Source organism: Gymnogyps californianus, chromosome 3, assembly GCF_018139145.2.
Source record: "Gymnogyps californianus isolate 813 chromosome 3, ASM1813914v2, whole genome shotgun sequence".
NCBI lineage: Eukaryota > Metazoa > Chordata > Aves > Accipitriformes > Cathartidae > Gymnogyps > Gymnogyps californianus.
The window spans coordinates 20998572-21015781 of record NC_059473.1 but is presented as its reverse complement, the minus strand read 5'-3'; the positions used below and the strand labels follow the sequence as shown (position 1 = coordinate 21015781).

At 40.7% G+C, this 17210-nt stretch overlaps 1 protein-coding gene across 2 annotated transcripts in view; it reads right to left on the bottom strand.

Annotated features, from left to right (window-relative positions):
* The window catches only part of AIDA (axin interactor, dorsalization associated), a 30812-nt gene that overhangs the window by 10221 nt on the left and 3381 nt on the right, over positions 1-17210 (bottom strand). For both annotated transcript variants that reach the window (XM_050894574.1, XM_050894575.1), the window contains exons 2-6: positions 16657-16726; positions 9788-9841; positions 7531-7585; positions 2160-2223; positions 1608-1714 (exon numbers count right to left, since the gene is read on the bottom strand). In XM_050894574.1, coding sequence (XP_050750531.1) covers positions 1608-1714; positions 2160-2223; positions 7531-7585; positions 9788-9841; positions 16657-16726 — 350 coding nt within the window. The remainder of the gene's footprint in view (positions 1-1607; positions 1715-2159; positions 2224-7530; positions 7586-9787; positions 9842-16656; positions 16727-17210) is intronic.

Below are 17210 nucleotides of genomic sequence, written 5' to 3'. Positions count from 1 at the left end.
TCAATATGGAAAGTCCGCTTTACTTATACAGCTCACCCCAGAAGGCTGCAAACTGCTTTTGTTTAAGCCTCATCACGCAGAGAAAGAGCAACAGACCAACCTCCAACCAGGTAAGAAACACCACACTAATTTACATTCATTGGGAAACAAGATCTGTATTTAAGTAGTACAAAACCACCTTAGGGGTTTAGATTATTGTAGCTATCGGGAAGTCTATCTTCATGCAAAAAAAATTCAGAAAAGTCAGATATGCAGTTTAAGTAGATGAAAAGTCAAAATATCAGTAAGTTCAAGAGTTGCTCTCACCTCCTCTTAAAAGCATGGTCTTACTGAGGAATAATTCTGTAAGAAAGCATATGCCCCAAGGCTCTCCTCTTTCTGATTTGGCTACCCTACTTCTTTGAAAACGATTTAACTGTAAACTCAATCTGTCTGTCATCAACTTAGATTCTCAGTTAAGCACATACACAGCTTCTATGTCCACTATATGCATACAGCTCTAACGTGTTGCACAGAGGTAACTGTTGGCACTATGGTAATGGTCACGGCCTTATCGGTTCACCACCATACCAAGAGCTACTCAAGGTCTCTCTGCTGTACTTTGGACAGACAAAATGCATCTTCATAAATGGATTTATCATGGTGAATAACAAGGATCAAGATAGCAAATGTCAGCAATAAAATATCACAATATATTATAGCCTTTTTGTGAGCTTAGCATAAACAACTGTAGACTGTGCATATCTACATCAGTATAGCCTGCAGGGATCATATTCAGTAGCGTGCATTGGCTCAAATCTAAGGACAGAGACGTGTTTTCTCCAGGCATAAGTAATACAACACCCCAGCTCTTTCAACCATAATTCCAGTACTAGTTTCCCTACTTGTTATCTCCTTCCTGAAATACGAAGTTTGCCAACCTGCTCTGAAACTAGAAACTTGTTTCTTCTGTAAAGAAACTACACCAGGAATCAAAAGAACCTCTGTTGGAACATCCTACTCCTTTACTCGGTAAATTGTCAAAAGCTGAAGTTACAGGAAGACCTTCTCTAGAATCTGTAGGTATATCCAGTTCTACAAGTGCTTTCACATGGGCAAGGACTTAAACTATCAAAACCAAAGCTACCCCCTCTTTATCCTCTCAGAGCTTGGCTTTAGTCTAAGCCATCTTCTCACCAGACAATGCAACACAAAAATAACCAGCAACAACTTATCACATCTCTAGCAGGATGTGATGCTCCTTGCAGGAGAAACATTGTCACAATTTACATTTGAACGCGTTTGAAACACTTCACATAGTACAGTTAAGAAAGTGCATGGAATGAAAATACTGAGTTTGAACAAGGAATAAAGGCTAATTATTTGAGGTAGATGGTGCCACCCCCACAGGTTATCCATACAACTGTTTTGCAATAAGATATTGTTTGCTGAGGAAAAAAAAAAAAATCCAGTGGCCACCTTTGTGGTTCTCCAATACAGCATTAGAGTTTACATTAGCCTGTTGCTCCTCACCCAAACTTTTCAAATGACAGGTGGAGAAAGGGGCTTCTCAGAGACAGAACTTACACATGCTACATAGGCTGGCATGGCAAGGCTAGCGCCCCTACCTGGAACTCTAGCAGGAAAAGAGTCTGGAGACCCTGCTCCAGCTCCTCCTTCCTCATCATCCTCTTCAAACTCCAAGTGTTCCTCTTCTCCAGGTGCTAAAATCTTCCTGTAAAACACGAGAAAGAAGAATGAGACCAAAGATCATTCATCATCTGGCTTTCAACTCACAAGTCAGCATCTGAGTATAGAGCAGGGGCAACATGCTTTAATGTCATTTCATACTTCTTATTAACTATTACCTGTACCTATTGACAGAGATTGCAGGAGCTCAGCCCAAAAGAAAGCACAGAGTCTAAAAACAAGAGATAATACTGGCAATTTCAGAGAGATGTAGGGATGTACCAAGTCCTGATTTTACCAAAAGCATGGGCTTGATTTCTAGTGGTACCTAGACAAACAGAATTCAAAAGTTTTTATTAACCAGTTTACCCAAAGCAGTACAGCAAGTAGGTGGCTCTAGAAATTCTAGTGTTTCAGATGTACACCAGGTCCCAGGCTACGCTCCCTTTCAGATACATATCTGTACATGAAGTGACCCAGTTCTCTCTTACCTGAGTGGGACAGGCTGAACATCAAAGGGGAACTCCTTATTGTAAGTGAGGATATTCTTTAAGACTGCAGAGAGGGGGAAAAATAAGAATCCGTATCCATAAACAAGCATTAATTCTACTGCTTTGCACAGCTATGTCCATTCTCACAGCATCTTCACACACACAAGTAATAATAATAATATTTAAAAAATAATCAGATCATACCAAAAAACCCCCAACCCTTCTCTCATATTTTAAACACCAGTACAGTCCTGATCAGAGCTATATCACTATAACATTCAGATAGGCTAACTGCAACTCCAGTACATAATCATCACCACATTTACACAGACAGGGAATATAAACATGGCAATAACCAAAAGCATCATTAGAAAAAGCTACAGGCCCCAGGGTAATGGTAGCAATCTTTGGTGGCTATTGAAAGGAGGGTGGTGCTGTTACTGGCACCAGCTCCAAACAGATTGAAGTCTCCAGAACTGACACACTTAAGCACACATGTAGGCTGCACATTCAGACAGCCACTGTGGGAGTCCAAGCATGCTGGTAACACTAGCTTAGCTGAGATTTCCTACTCCTTCATGCATGTGTTTTGGGGTTTTTTGGTGGTGGTGGTGTTTTTTGTTTTGTTTTGTTTTTTTCTGCTCTCAGATGTCTGGGCAGATTAGCAAAATTCAGAAGAGATACAGTGCAACATCTGAGCATCAAGCCCCAGACACACCAACTATACTCTCCAGCATTCAATGGAGAATGGCTTTGCCATTTGTATTGGAAACTTACTCAAATTTTAGTAATCACAACTTTAGCTGTTATTTCCAAAAGCATTTACAAGTAAAAGCAAAAATTCCAAAAGCATGTGGAAAAGACAAGCATTTCATGATGGCTAAAGGGCCTAAAAATTTACAAGAGCACGCCTGCAGGGAGAGGCACTCTCCTACCAGACAATGAGCATCCCAGACTGGGTAGGGGGAGAGGAGGTAGAAAAACTGAGTCCTCTCACTGAGCCTCACTTTGCAATAAGTCCTCTCAGAGCACAGGAAATCTCCCCTTAGGACTACTAAACAAGAACAAAACTGTTTTAAAACAATGTTAAGATTACACAAATACCCAGAGGTACTTAAATATCAGTTATGTTTAAGGAACCACTGCCAGGCCCCTCTGCCTCTGCACACTACAATTCAGCCAGTGTAGGAGAGCTTCCCTGTCTGTCTTCACATTCACTTCACTCAGCGTGGGCTCCATCATTAACTTACCAGACACCATCTGAATGCTACAATGAATAAAGAATCCCTCAGGGAAACTGTAAAGAACCCGAAAAGTCCTTCCAGTCTTTGCTCATTCTGATTTTTTTTTTCTGATTTCTGTACCACCACCTGAGAGGTTAGGTACTGCCTGATTCCAGCTGGACACAATACATAAATACATAGAAAGCTTTAAGTTGCCTTCAGTCAGAGATGCCACAGACAAAACTAATGCCAAGTCTCTCTCTCTCCAAAGACTTCTGCTCCAAGGGATCAGTAACGCAGATCTCAACATGGTGGCAAAGAATCACAGCCACTTCCCAACAGAAAAGCAGCTGATTAATAGCAGACAGTCACCTTCCAGCGCAGCTGAAGTTCAGGAGAAGGGGATTTTTATCACTTTCAGAATTCCCCAGCTCTTGGAGAGCTGCATCATACTGGAGACAGAAAGTGAAACTGCCCCAGGCAGAAAAATCTCAGTAAAACGAGATCTCTTACAGATCATAGGCACATTATACAGAAGAAATAGAAACTACAGTAGTTCTCCTCCCATCTTCCAAAGGTTAGTAAGCACTAGATTCCTCTCTTCCCAGTAATCAGTTTTTCTCACTAAGTAAATGAACATCCCCTGAAAAAAAAACTTCTAGTAATACATTTCAGTCATCACTAGAGGGCACAAAATACTCCACTGATAGGAGCACAGGAAAAAGGCAAACAGTTTTACAGCGCCTAAAATCTTGATGCTGCCTGGAGGCAGAGCTGAGCATACACCACAGAGCCGCAGCCACGCACACGGGCGTTGGTACCAGACCTGCCCACGGGAGTACGCTGCTTTCAGACTTCCTGGCGGTGTTGGTAACAAAGGTGATGCTGAATGTTCAGCTCAGAAACACTTCTGGAAACACCATCAGAATCTCTTGCCTTTTGCCGCAGAAAGCTGTGGCTCAAGTTTTTAAAAGGCCTTCAACTCTGTCTCATCACCAATAGCAAAAAATTTTGCTAAGTTGTAATACGGCGATTTACTAAACTGCTCCTTTAAACATCATCAGGATAAGAAGTGGATCTGCAGCACTCAGCCTGGTGAAATACTTATTCAAAGTCACTAAGAAAAAGCAAAGCAATAAAACAGCAATGCAGCAATCACCCTTTGAGGAAACGGAAAATCCTCTTCACATCTATCACAAGCGTGAGTTTCAGTTGATTTAAATAAAAATAACCAGATCACAGAAAAAACCATCAGGTTACAACGAAATCTCCCTTGCAATAAAGCTTGGGTGTCTTATGCAGTAAGAGGTTGGTTTGGGCTTTTTTGGTTTTTGTTTTGTTTTTAAAAAACACGTCACCTCTGGGAGAAAGAGCACTTCCCCTCTGTAATGCTGCTGCTGAGAACACGATTCACAGGAAGTTCTCCACGTGTGTAACTAATGGGCAGATCCCCGCATCGTGGCCTCTATTTATGTTGCTTTTCCAACAGAAATCTTTTTAAAATACTGTTGTGCAGGCTCTCGTGCAGAAGCTGCTTTTTCTTTTGTAACGTTGGACAGCATCACACTGATTTTATCAGCAGTTGGCTCTCTCTTGAAAGATTTCAAAAGAAATTATCAACATGAACCGTAAGACCAGTACATGCTAACTTGGTAAAGACTGCTATCCATTTAGATTTTTAGTGACAGCCTATGATACCTGTACTGATTTATTTTTTTTTAAATAGACAACACAAAATAATTCATATACCCGGCTCCCCAGTACAACCCAGTATCTACTTCTCTTACAATACATATACACTGAGTTTGAAACTAGTCACTTAGTGGCTAGAAACACAAACACAGGCACACGGGATGTCTCAGCCTATCCATTTGTAATGTGTATTATAACACTGGTATAAGCTTTCACAAGAAAAGGATTTGTGAGATTCAGTGTGTTAGCAATGATTTCACACAGTGTAGTCTCAAAAGAACTATTTGTACGTATGGACCCTCCTGTAGCATTATTCTAGCACAAAAGATTCAGTGACAAATTGTATAAACAAAAAAACGTAGCTAACTACTTCACTTTCCAAGCAGCGTGAAATGCAGGCTTAAGTAGCAAAAGTTAGAACTTGACAACACAAGATTAAAAAAAAAAAAAGGGCCCTGGTTGTTATAACAACACCCAAACCAAATTTCTCAGCCATTTTGACAGCTTCAGGCACAAAAGTAATTAAAACAAGCCAAATTGTGTGAATAGCTGTTTTCGTTCCACCCTAACAGAATGGTTTGACCTAACAAAGGAATCGCTTATTTGCATTGCCAGCCCAGATTTTTTTAGGTTTTTCTGGTGGAACGCAAGAGAAAATTGACAACACAAATTAAAATACTTCACAGTGTATTTTATGAAATGGCTGGTGTTGGCCTGATTAAGATTTACTCTATTCAAGATATACTTAGAAACCACAAAACAAAGGCACAATTTGGAGAGAAAGAGGCCAGAACAATCCAAGTCAGACAGCAGCATTAAGAACATCAATGTTCAATTGTTGTCGTAGAAGCACCCATTCTCCTCCAAGGAAAATAATCCAGTGTCTTTGAAAACTGATGGCCACACACTCTTCCTCAGTTTTAATATAGTTGCTTGTTGTACGAGGCATGGGCTGAATGCACTTCACACTGTTGAACAGTTTTTTTGTCAGCTAAAAATCAGTTCTCTGATGGAGGGCAAGATAAGCAACAGTACTGTTGCACCATAATTGAAATTTTGACTTTTAAGAAAAGGAGGCATTTCAAAGGAAGCTTTACATCTGTTGGCAGAATGTAAATTCTGACTAAACCCTTCAATAATCACCTCTTTTGATTCGTAGAACAGTTTGGTCAATTAAAACATAATTCCTCTCCCTCTTCCATCATTCAGTGACTCACAGAGCATTTGCACAATGGAGTCTAAAAATCCAGTGTCATTAAATGATTACAACATTTTAAATAGTTTGTAAACAGAGAGCAGGAGTATCTATACAAAATAATCCCAAATCAGAGGATGCAGAGGCCAGACATGCAATACATAGATTGAGAAAGACCTAATACTTCCAACACATAGTTAAACCCTTTCCTGAATTATGGTCTTCACAGAGCTGGCAGTCTTGTAACGTACCTTCACTTTCCATTTTCAGGGAACAGTTTAAAAGCATTTGGATTCTATGTTTTGGTAGAGACATTAGGAAGCTTCTTGACAAGCTTCCCTGTAGGATCCTGTGCTGGTTACTTAGAGAATAGGAGTGCAGAGAAGCTCAGCTTATTCATGAAGTGGAATCACTTGCCTGCCCATCATGTTTATCCCCAACATCCCCCTTAATGATACAATTGTGACAGGAGCAAAATAAAAACAGCTTTTGCTAGCATGGAAGAAGCTCTTCCACATCTCCTGTTCCCCAAGAATTGCAGAAGCGTTAGCATTCAGGATAATATTGCTTAGATGTGGAAGCTGTGATCTTAAGGATGCTTTGAGAACAAAGCAGCCAGTGTTACGGGAAGGAAAATGTAGCAGATAAATAGATACTTCCTACATGAAAAAGTTATTTCTGGATTGACATACCAAGAACTGACCCAGGATCAGTTGGGAAAAAACAACATCACACAAAACCCTTCAAAGACTGACTCACATCCTCACTTTGACTCTCAACTTCGTTAGTCTGGTAGCATTACAGTGGTAGGTGACAGGTGATTGGCTACCATGAGCACAAGTTAAATATTTTCAGAAGAAAAAATAAATTTCATGCTGCAAGGAGGAAGACCACAAAGTGTTGAAATTCAGTTCAAATAAGAAACGTGCAGGTAAATTTACCAGCTGATTATATACTGTACTACTGTTAGCTTAAATTACTATTTTGTGCACAAATTATTCTCAAATAAGTAATTCTTTGGGTGCTGCTAAAGATGAATACATTACCTAAAACATTAGGACTACTATACTTTGAAGTTACCCACATGACATTCCTTAAGACACATCAGGTTTTGTCTACATGGTAACAGATATTTGGAAGAACCACCTAAAACCAGCATTACTGTCAAACCACATTGTGGTCAGTCAGTATTCATGCTGCTGTCGTATTTTCCACTGTAATGATAAGTGTCACTCACTTAAAATACAAAGATACTACTTACTTGGTTCCAACTTCTTCAGATCCTCAAGCTTAAATTCATCCTGTGATTGGGTGGACTAGAACATCACAAAGAAAGAGTTAGGATCTTAGCATGCACCTTCCCCTCAGACAGAGCTACCATATCTTAGAATAAGCATGCAAGCTGCTTCCTTTGTTCAAGTGTACCAGGTTACTTCAAAGCTACATCCTAAAACCACCCAAACAAAATCTCCCCAACAGAGGCTAGGTTCACAGGTGAGGTGGAAAGTACATTACTTCTCATTTATTGAGAACAAACTTATCCCATGTTCCAAGCTCTAATGCAAGATAAATATTTTTAAAGTAACTAGTTGCTCTTTCATACTTACTACACACAGGAACATTAAGACAGAGGGACTCATTTTAATTCTTCCCCAATCAAGTCGGTCTGAAGCAAGATCAGCTGTAAGACTGCACTGCAAAGTGATGCTCCAACGTGAGCATTCACAGTTCAAGACACACGTCCAACACTAACACTGGCAGAAATCACAGTATATAGGATGAGCTTGACAAAATGCTCAGCTAAGAGCTCACTGCAAATGGAAGAGAGATTCCCATCTCTCCTTTCTCCAACTCCGATAATGCAGTTTCCTCACCTGTCTGTAGCACATGTCTGCCTCTCAGTAAGCCTATTTGACTTACTAACTCAACAGAAAAGTTTTTAGTTTTTTATTCTAAGGTAGTTCACCGACAGTTTGGTAAGCTGAACGAGCCTATTCTGAGACAAGTGGCAGAGCTGGCATAAGAAAAGTGGTGCAAATAAGAGGATTGACACTGGACATTCTCTTTTAGGCAGAGGATCAGGTCTTACCTAATTGTGTCATTGCACCCTTGGCATCTCTTAAGATTACCCATTGTTTTCAACATTTCTTTAAGGCCCGACAGTTTGTTTTTTTTTTTTCTCCTTGATTTTGCCCAAGTGTCAACAGGGACCTCCTGCAAGACTACAGAAAGACAGTACAGCAGCTATACCCATACTGTTAGCAGAATGGGAAAAGATGACCACACTCACTAACTACTTTAATCTCTGCTAAGAAACCATAACAAAACTGCAGCAAGTGAAACACCCCCCAAAGTGAAGTGGATGAGAAGTTCTAGTACCCTCACACGAGGTTATAAAATCCTTGAGTTACTGCTGAGGAACCAACAGCAAGGAAGACTGTTCTTGCAAGACATCATCTCTTCAGTTTGGCAGGTTATGACATTGCTGCATCTTCTGCTGTTGCTCTCAGACGTGACCTGACTCATGAAGCTGTCCCACAATGGAACACATCCGCCCTTGTCACAAAGTCACAGTGACTCAGAACAAGTGCAACGCTGTTCAAACGCCCCAGATTAGATCAAAATAGACAGGTAGAGATAACCAAATAATTCTTCAAAAGCTGCACAGCCTCGAGACTGGTAAGCCCCCCCACCTCATTAGTCCAGCTCCAGCATGCTGCCTAAATTGTCACTGTATCCCAGCCTCTCAGACAACTGAAGGCAGCACAATGGAGCTGCTGCGCCTTGTACAGCAACATGAAGTACTCAGGAGCGCTGCTGTGAGTAACTTGATGCAAAATTTGCCTGTCACCACTCTGTTGGTAAAGAGGTAATCCAGTAACCCAAACTTTGTTTCAGTTGATTCATCCTCCCCCATCCACACTCTTTTGGAAATTTCTCTCACTTCCCTTTTGTTTTGGAGATAAGATTGTGCTGAGAGAAAAAAAAAAAAAAAAAAAAAAATCACTTCCATGACATTACTTTCAGTCCAGAAAAAAGCCCAAAGAGTAGCTTCTAAATCATTATTTTCACACATTTGCCTACAGCACTGCCAGTTTTCATGACTGCTACAAAGTCATTTTTATTCTACACACACATACTTCCTCGTGCTCTATTATGATTTGTGAAGCGGCTGAATTAGTGCAAGGGTCACTCCAGGGATCTTTTTACCCTTGCACACAGGTTAGGAAGACAAACTAATCAGTTCGGAAGGAGGAAAATGAGGCAAAGAACCAAAGACAAAACCTGCGGTTAAATTCCTGTACAAACCCTAATACATCCTCATATAAGCACTTAAAGGTTTTTAAGGCAACCACCTGGGGCATCATGTTGACAACTTGGAAAGTCCAAGTGTTCAAGGGTTTGGTCACTCTGTTTTCAGAAGTTTTGGCTATGTCTAAAGACACTAAACTAGCTTTAAAAAGCTCTACAGCTACCTATCACTAAAGTATGAAGTCACACAGGAAAAAGAGCTATACCTGTAAAGCTGCACTTCTCAGTTCCAAGCATGTTGCAATTTTAGCTATGGTTTTCTGAAAGAAAAAAAAATTGCTTAATTTATTACTGAAACTGTATCCTTCCATATTCACATTTTTTAAAAATATAAATACGAACAATTGCTTTTTCTTGCAAAGATTTCAGATCTATTATTCAGTACCAGATCATTCAGCATCAAAAGGTTTTTTTATACACAAGTAAGATTTTCTGAAAGCGCAATACATGAAACAGACATCTGCCGCTTAACTCCCCTCCCACAGCTCATCAACACAGATGGGGGTCATTCACTCAGCAGAAACTGTAATAATGCCTACCACATCATAAATTGTTTATGAACTCAACTGCTCTGAAGTGATAGGGGAGAGAAAAAAAAATCCAAACCGACCAGTGTATTACCTTCTGAGAACTTGACTGGTTTGTTCTAATTTGCCCTTTTAGGAGTCATGCCTACAGTTCCTCTATCAGGCTTACAATCTCAGCAGACCAAGTCAACCCTCCTCAGAAGTTACAGAAGCCCAGTATCTCAGCACTGAAAAAACACAGTCTGCTTTTGTGGGTTTTGGTGGGAGAGGAAGTATAAAGGCGGATTATTTTTCTAACTTTCTGGTTTTGTAATTTTAAGACATTTAAACTCTGAGTAAAGCATGCAATATATTCTTTGATTCAAACTTGTCAGCTATCTAAAATATCCCTCAGCAAAACTGTGAAGTAATTTCTCATTTTCATTTAAAAATGTAGAAGAGAGGGAAGGGCTTCAAAACAGCTCATTGCTAGCAGTCTTACTTTGAAGACAGTGCTACTTAAGCTTTTATGTCTCACAAAATAAGAAGCTCCAGCAACAGTCACATTTGTTTCTATTACTACCAGCTGAAAGGAGGAGTTAAGACTTTCATAACCGACATCAAGCGGACACAACTGCACAGTATATTTGACCTTGCCTGACCATCACAAGTTTATTCATTAACTAAAAGGTTTTAGTGAAGAAAAATGAAGACAATGTGCAGAGATAAGGGCCAAATATAATTCAAAATGCTCTGTGGAACATTTATAGGGCAAGAAAAACAGCAACAATGAAGCTACAAAGAAAGGCAGTTTATTTTCAAAGTAAGTTTTCCCCCCTAGAAGGAAGATAAAAGTTGGAATACGCACCTGTAACTCATTCTCTCCTTTTAAATCAGGCAGTATAAAAACAGCTCCCCCCCAAGCTGGATGCAAGGGGAGGAAAAGATTTCCTAGAGCACAACTCTAGCATCAAAGAACTTCAAGAGTATCAGCATCTGGCAAGTTATGCAGTATCAGTCAAAAGCCAAAACTTCCCTTTAAAGGAGGGTTACATTTTAGGGCTCCAAGAGGTTTGCAGCAGCAGATAAAAACTAGACATGGTTTCACAGCTACCTTCCCCAGTCATCTGCCCTGACTCTCCTGCAAAGGGATGTCACAACGCCTTCTCAATCAGCTCCTGGGCCACCACTAGTTTAAACAGGCTGGGCTAAAAGCTAAGTGGCTCCAGTTTCAGTTCACCTTATGCCACACTAAAAGTTGAAAGAGTTCAGGAGCTGAATCATAAGCAAATCACACTTCAATACCTCAAGGGCAGAGCCAACAAGGGCAGCTGGAGTGTGTAAAAGCCTCAGATACCCAATTTTCATCTGCCACCACAGGCTCAAAGCTTTCAAAGCCGCTTCTCCCCAACTGATATCTCCTCTCGTCTTAAACACTCTGTTACAACATGGCATTAGCCCAGACTTTACATCCTTGTAGTTTATATTACTGTCCACTGTATGGAGGTCTTACAAAAAATTTAGTTCGAGCACCTTCCAGGAAAGTAGCGAGTGATGCGTATTAGCACAGGACACATTGTTTTCTCCTCTGCCTAGGATGCAGCATGTGCAGCCGTGTGCTGTTTGGGAATTTTAATATAGAGCAACATGACCATATGCTTGCATGCAATATGGCAGAGTAAAAATAGGAGAGCTCCGTTTCTGTGGAGGTTCATTTTGTAGTCTAGGTTCAGTCAACAAACTTCTACCTCCCCAAAATAAATTCTGCTATGTAACAGAGATCCATAGCTGGATCTCCAGCATAGCTTGGAAAAACACAGATTTTTGAAAAAGAAAGGAGTACATCCAGTCCTGGATTCATCTTGACACTTCCAGACCCGCACTCCACACGTGGGTGTTGTGGATTTACATGTACCTTCAGGCTGGATGGGAGGACACCAGGCAGTACTACAGAAGCAGATCGTCAGTCCCTAGGGTGAGAATGCACTACATCCATCTAATCAGCTGCAGTGTAACAAAAGGAATTCCTTTTTATATTTGAGAACATCTGGAAAGATACATTTGCAAAGGTAGAATCTTAAAGAGGAAGGTGTGAAGTAATGGGTAAAAGAAAGGAATCCAGAGGTTCCCTAGGGAAGGGAGGGGAAATCTCTGAGGTTGGACTACAGCTCTAACATTTGCAAAAACCCAGCTGTTCCAATGGTTTGGGTGTTGACTGCTGAGCAAAGAGCGTGCCCATTCTGTGTTGGATCAAAACCCCTCCGACTGCACCACAGAAAGAGGGCTACAAGTTTGCAGGGTGCCAGCACACAGCCTCCGTGCCCCACCACGGAATCAGAATATGTAAACAGATTTTCACATGGCTCTTCCCCTCCCGGTCTCGCGTGCAGAGCATTAAGCCCACACCGTAAGTGAGGCCTCAAGAAGCACTGCTCAACCCCTGTCTCGTTTGTCAATTCACCAATAAGCTCAGCAACACCCCTGTTCCCTATTCTGCAGATTCGTAACCGTGTATTCTTAAAACTGCCTGAACTAGGTGCCTCCTAACAGGACAAACAGCAATACAAAATGTGTGTCCTCTGGCTCCTGGGGGCTGAAGGGCAATAATGGCTCTAGAAACAGATTAATTAAGAGAGTTTGGGAGTCTTAAAATAGTAAAGAATAGGTTTTATATGGAATCTATTGAAATATGGCAAGCTCCCAGCAGGCATTATTCATAACTATTTTTTTAAGGGACCACACCCAACCCAAAAGTTAAAAATGCAGCTAAACACTGCTATCATTTTCAGCTGCAACTATCCCATGCAAAGGCTCCTTTTTGCAGCAGGGAAAACATTCTGCATCTCATTAGAAAGACTGAAGCCATAATTAACTTTGCTAGTTTAAAATAGTTAAGATTCAGTTTTATGTAAACTTGTGATTAGAAAGGGAAAAAGTCAGTTGATCTCATAGTCAAGGTTTCTTCAGTGCAGTTGTGTGAGTAATGACTGTGCTAACTGTAATGCAGTCAAAGATGTTTGCATAAATACAGAGCCAGAGCAGAGTTTGGCTTTAAAGAGAGGTCTAGGCTGTTAGGAGACCAGTAGTTTAATGAATCATGCTAAGACTGTTCAACAGTGCTCTTATTTCAGCAAATTACTATTGCATAAAAAAGCATGATTTTCTAATACTGAAGAAAACTCAGCCTAGCACAAAACAGTTACAAGAGAAGCAACAACTGCGGTTAGAAGAGGGCTTTAAAGGTCAAATTTATTGCATACAGAACTGAGTGAGAGTAACTATAGCTGGAGGCAAGCTGACAACCATGGCCAAACCTAACTGGAACAATTCATGTAGCAAAACACAGTGGTTGATCATGAATGAAGATGGGTTTTTTTTAGAGAATGAAGGTAAAATAAGGAACAGCAGGATGCCGATGTTAAGACTGAGGTAAATCCACCAGTAACTGTATCTGTTAATATTTCGTACATGCAGCCTCTAGGTGATGAAATTGTTGCACAGCCTCTTTAAAGCTGTTGCAGGGTGACTAGATTTAAACACAATGATTTGTTGTTTACAGTATTTATCTGCAGAGAAATACTTCAATAAAATTCACAATCACTAATGAAGATTCCAGCACTGTCAATTATCCAAGTCAAGACAGAGCCTTCCCTAAGGACTAAAACTCCACAATTATGTCCAGCAGTAGATATAAGACGACAACCCCCCAGAAGCTGAAAATCCAGGAATGAACAGCAAATTCTGTAGACTAGTCTACTCTATCAAGGGAAGTAGCATACAGTGTTTCAAAACAGACTCTTCAGATCAAGAGCAAAAAGGCAAGATATGAATATCTAAAAGTCTGCATTCTTACCATAAACAATACATTTATTATAAGATAAATGATAACTGGCTCACAGTATGCCTAGGAAAGAAATGGGTAGTATCTGTCAAGTGTTGTTAGATTAACAGATTGTATGATTACATTAGCAAGTAAAACACCATCAATTATGGTGTGGCCATATCTGCACTGTAACACCACCTGTGATGCATGAAATAAACCCAAACATGGTAAAAGTTTATACAGACAGATGGGGCTGAGGATTTGAACCTAGCCTTGTCCTTTCCCTGTAGCTGTAAACCTAGTAGTTTTTCCTTGCTACAGTGGAATCACTGCTGAAATCCATCTTTCCCACAGAGTATGTCAACGAAGAAACAATGACAGCCTCACAGTAATCCTCAGCAGTATGTATGGTCCTTTGGAAAACAGCTAACTGTAAATCTACGCAAAGACTGGAATGAGGGTAGATCAAGCAACTGGAAATCATAATTAGCTCCACAGCCTTGCCTTTTCCAGTCTATGAAATTCTGTGTACAGCCTTGGCCAGTAATATCAGATAAGCAAACCTTGAAGTTTACACTCTTCTACATTCAGAAAAATAAAGAGGTGGCTCTTATATGACATGTAGAACCTCAGAAAGACAAGATATTAGGGAAAGAGACTTTCCAGAACCAGGAGGAAATAGCATGCTGGTCGATGCATTGGCAGGAACTTAGTTGACCAAAAGTAGCTGGTTTGGTATGTAGATTTTTTAAAGGGTGGTGAGAGAGAATATACGCTTCTATTTAACCAAACTGCTTGAAAACCCCAAAGTGTGCTAAACTCTACTCCTACATGCCAAGTGAATGATACTAGCGATGATAGTAATTGGTCATGATCACTAGATTATAATGGCTGAGCTCCTGCAGAAATAGGGAAGACCAGAACAGCAAGGAGCTTAACATCAGACTAAAAGATTTTGCTGTACAGAGTTTTAAGGGCTTCTTCCAAAGCAATAGCAAGACTCTTATTTTTGTTGTGACCTGCATTCCTCATGGTAGAGGAGGGAAAGAGAATGTTCTCTCAACAAAATGTTGGGGAATTCAGCTGCGTATGTGGCTAATGAAATAGGCACCACCATTTGATAACCAGGGTCAAAGTTTCAGTGCATCAGCCCCTTACTGATCTGCAAAAAAAAGCAAGTGATATAAATGTGAATCTCTTTTGTAAGTTATATCAGCTTTAGAAACAGGTATCGCTCTGCAAGGATTCAAAACAGCCACTCCTTATTTTTTCTTTTCAGAAGACTGTCGCCTTAAGACATGATCGCAGTTGCGCATCTAACATCTGAGGTCAGTTATCTCTGCTTCCTGAGCCCCCCAGGCCTTCCCTCATGGCTGACCTCACTCACTTCCACAATCTGGTCCAAGGTTCTTTCCACAAGATTCAGGGAACATCTGGAAGCAAAGCCCTGTGTGGTTCTGGTTCCCATAATCACAGGAGATGATGCCTCCAGAAGTGAGATTAACAGCTTCACCTTCATGAAGTAACCATATTTTCAAAAGTATCCACAGAGGGGAAACATGCAGTAAAGATGACTATAGCTGAGAACGATGGAGAAAGCTACCAGCAAGGGATAGAGAGCAGAAGCAATCAAAGAGTAAACAGCCGTCCAACATTAACAAGGCTTCCAAGCCTTCAGTTCAGGAAAGGTGGACCAAATCCTTCTCCAAGATTATGACTCTGTTTAAGACGATCATAAGCCTTATCTTCTTTGCAGAAGGTAAACAGAACATGGAAGACAAGCTCTTCGCTTTTCTTATTGGTACATGTCAAGGAAACAGTTACAAACCTGTCAGACTCTATGTAAAGGTGTATTTCTTTGTAATGAGTTTCTTGAAACACATCAAGTTCATCTCCAGTTTCTGTAGCCAGGACCTGTTTTCAGGACCAGCATTTCCAAACACAGATCCCATTACTCTAGCACCCTATTGCCATAGGTTAGATTCTGGGCTAACAAATGTCAATTTTCAGGCAACACCATTGCTCAAACAAGTGATCTTATGACTTGGAAATGCGGAAATACAGGGGTCTCTAATTTGGTATTCCTAAGAAAAAACATGCCTTTATACAAGACATGAAAATTTAGCAGGGCCTCATATCTCAAAAGATTTTATTTTGCTGAAAATGCTTGAGCGTATGGGAGCTCAGCTAGCATTTTCCTCTTAAATCCTGTCACAGAATTGCATTAATATGATACTGAGACAAGAAACAGTCTTTTCAACTGAGGGGAGGGAGGAAGGAGTAAAGTAATTTCAATATTTTGAAAGACTATAAACAAATAACATTCTAAGAGACTACTAGGGAGTGTGCTGCCAGGACCCTTCCCAGTCAGGTGTTACATGTTAAGCTAACATCTTCCTCACACACCCTCGATGTCTGCAGTTCAAGACATTTTCTATTCAGACTTCACAACATAAACTTGTGCTAACGTTGTATAAGCAAGTTAACAAAAGGTCACCCAAAAAAAGAAACACCCAGGTTATGAAGGACTCTGGCCAGCATGCATGACATTCAATATTACACAGCAGAGCATCTGTCACATCTAATGACAGCAACTGTTTTAGCCATGCTGGGCTCTGTTTCTGTTTGCATATATTGAAGGAGGAAAAAAGGTCTCATAAGGCTCTGGTCTGCGAGATAAAAAAACCATAATACACATCAACATCTGCGAGTCAAGCTCCTTGACTGAGCAAACAGCAATACTCACCTTTTGATCTTCTGTGAATTCCGAGTTGTTGTGCTGAGACTGCGCCTCTTTTTGTAGATGCCTTGCTAATCTGGATGAGGGGGAAAGAAAATTGTAGAGTGGGAACACAACACAGAAACACACACACACCCCAGCCTCCAGAAAACGTGTCAGCCAAAAGGTCCACAGACTGTTGCTCCAAATAGTTTTTGGTTTTGTTTGGTTTTTTTAACAAAGATTTCTATAACCATGGTAGGCCATACTCAAAAAAGTCTAGAAGGTGGACAAAGTATGCAACTACATTAGGCAGGAAAGACTATGTATATAATATATGACGAAGGGAGAACAGGTAAGAAGGCCCTTCTAGCCAACAGCCCCCTTTGTAAGCACTGACCTTTTTCCTCTCCCCATCCCCTTATTTTATAACAACAAACCATACCCCCTGTGAAGGCCCACTGCGGTACAAGCTGACATGCATTTCACAGGGAGAGTTTGAGGCAAGTCAGATTGCCAGGAGTCGCGGGCGCGGGCACCCTAGGCGATGGCTGCACGCTCTCCCAGGGCTGGAAGCCAGG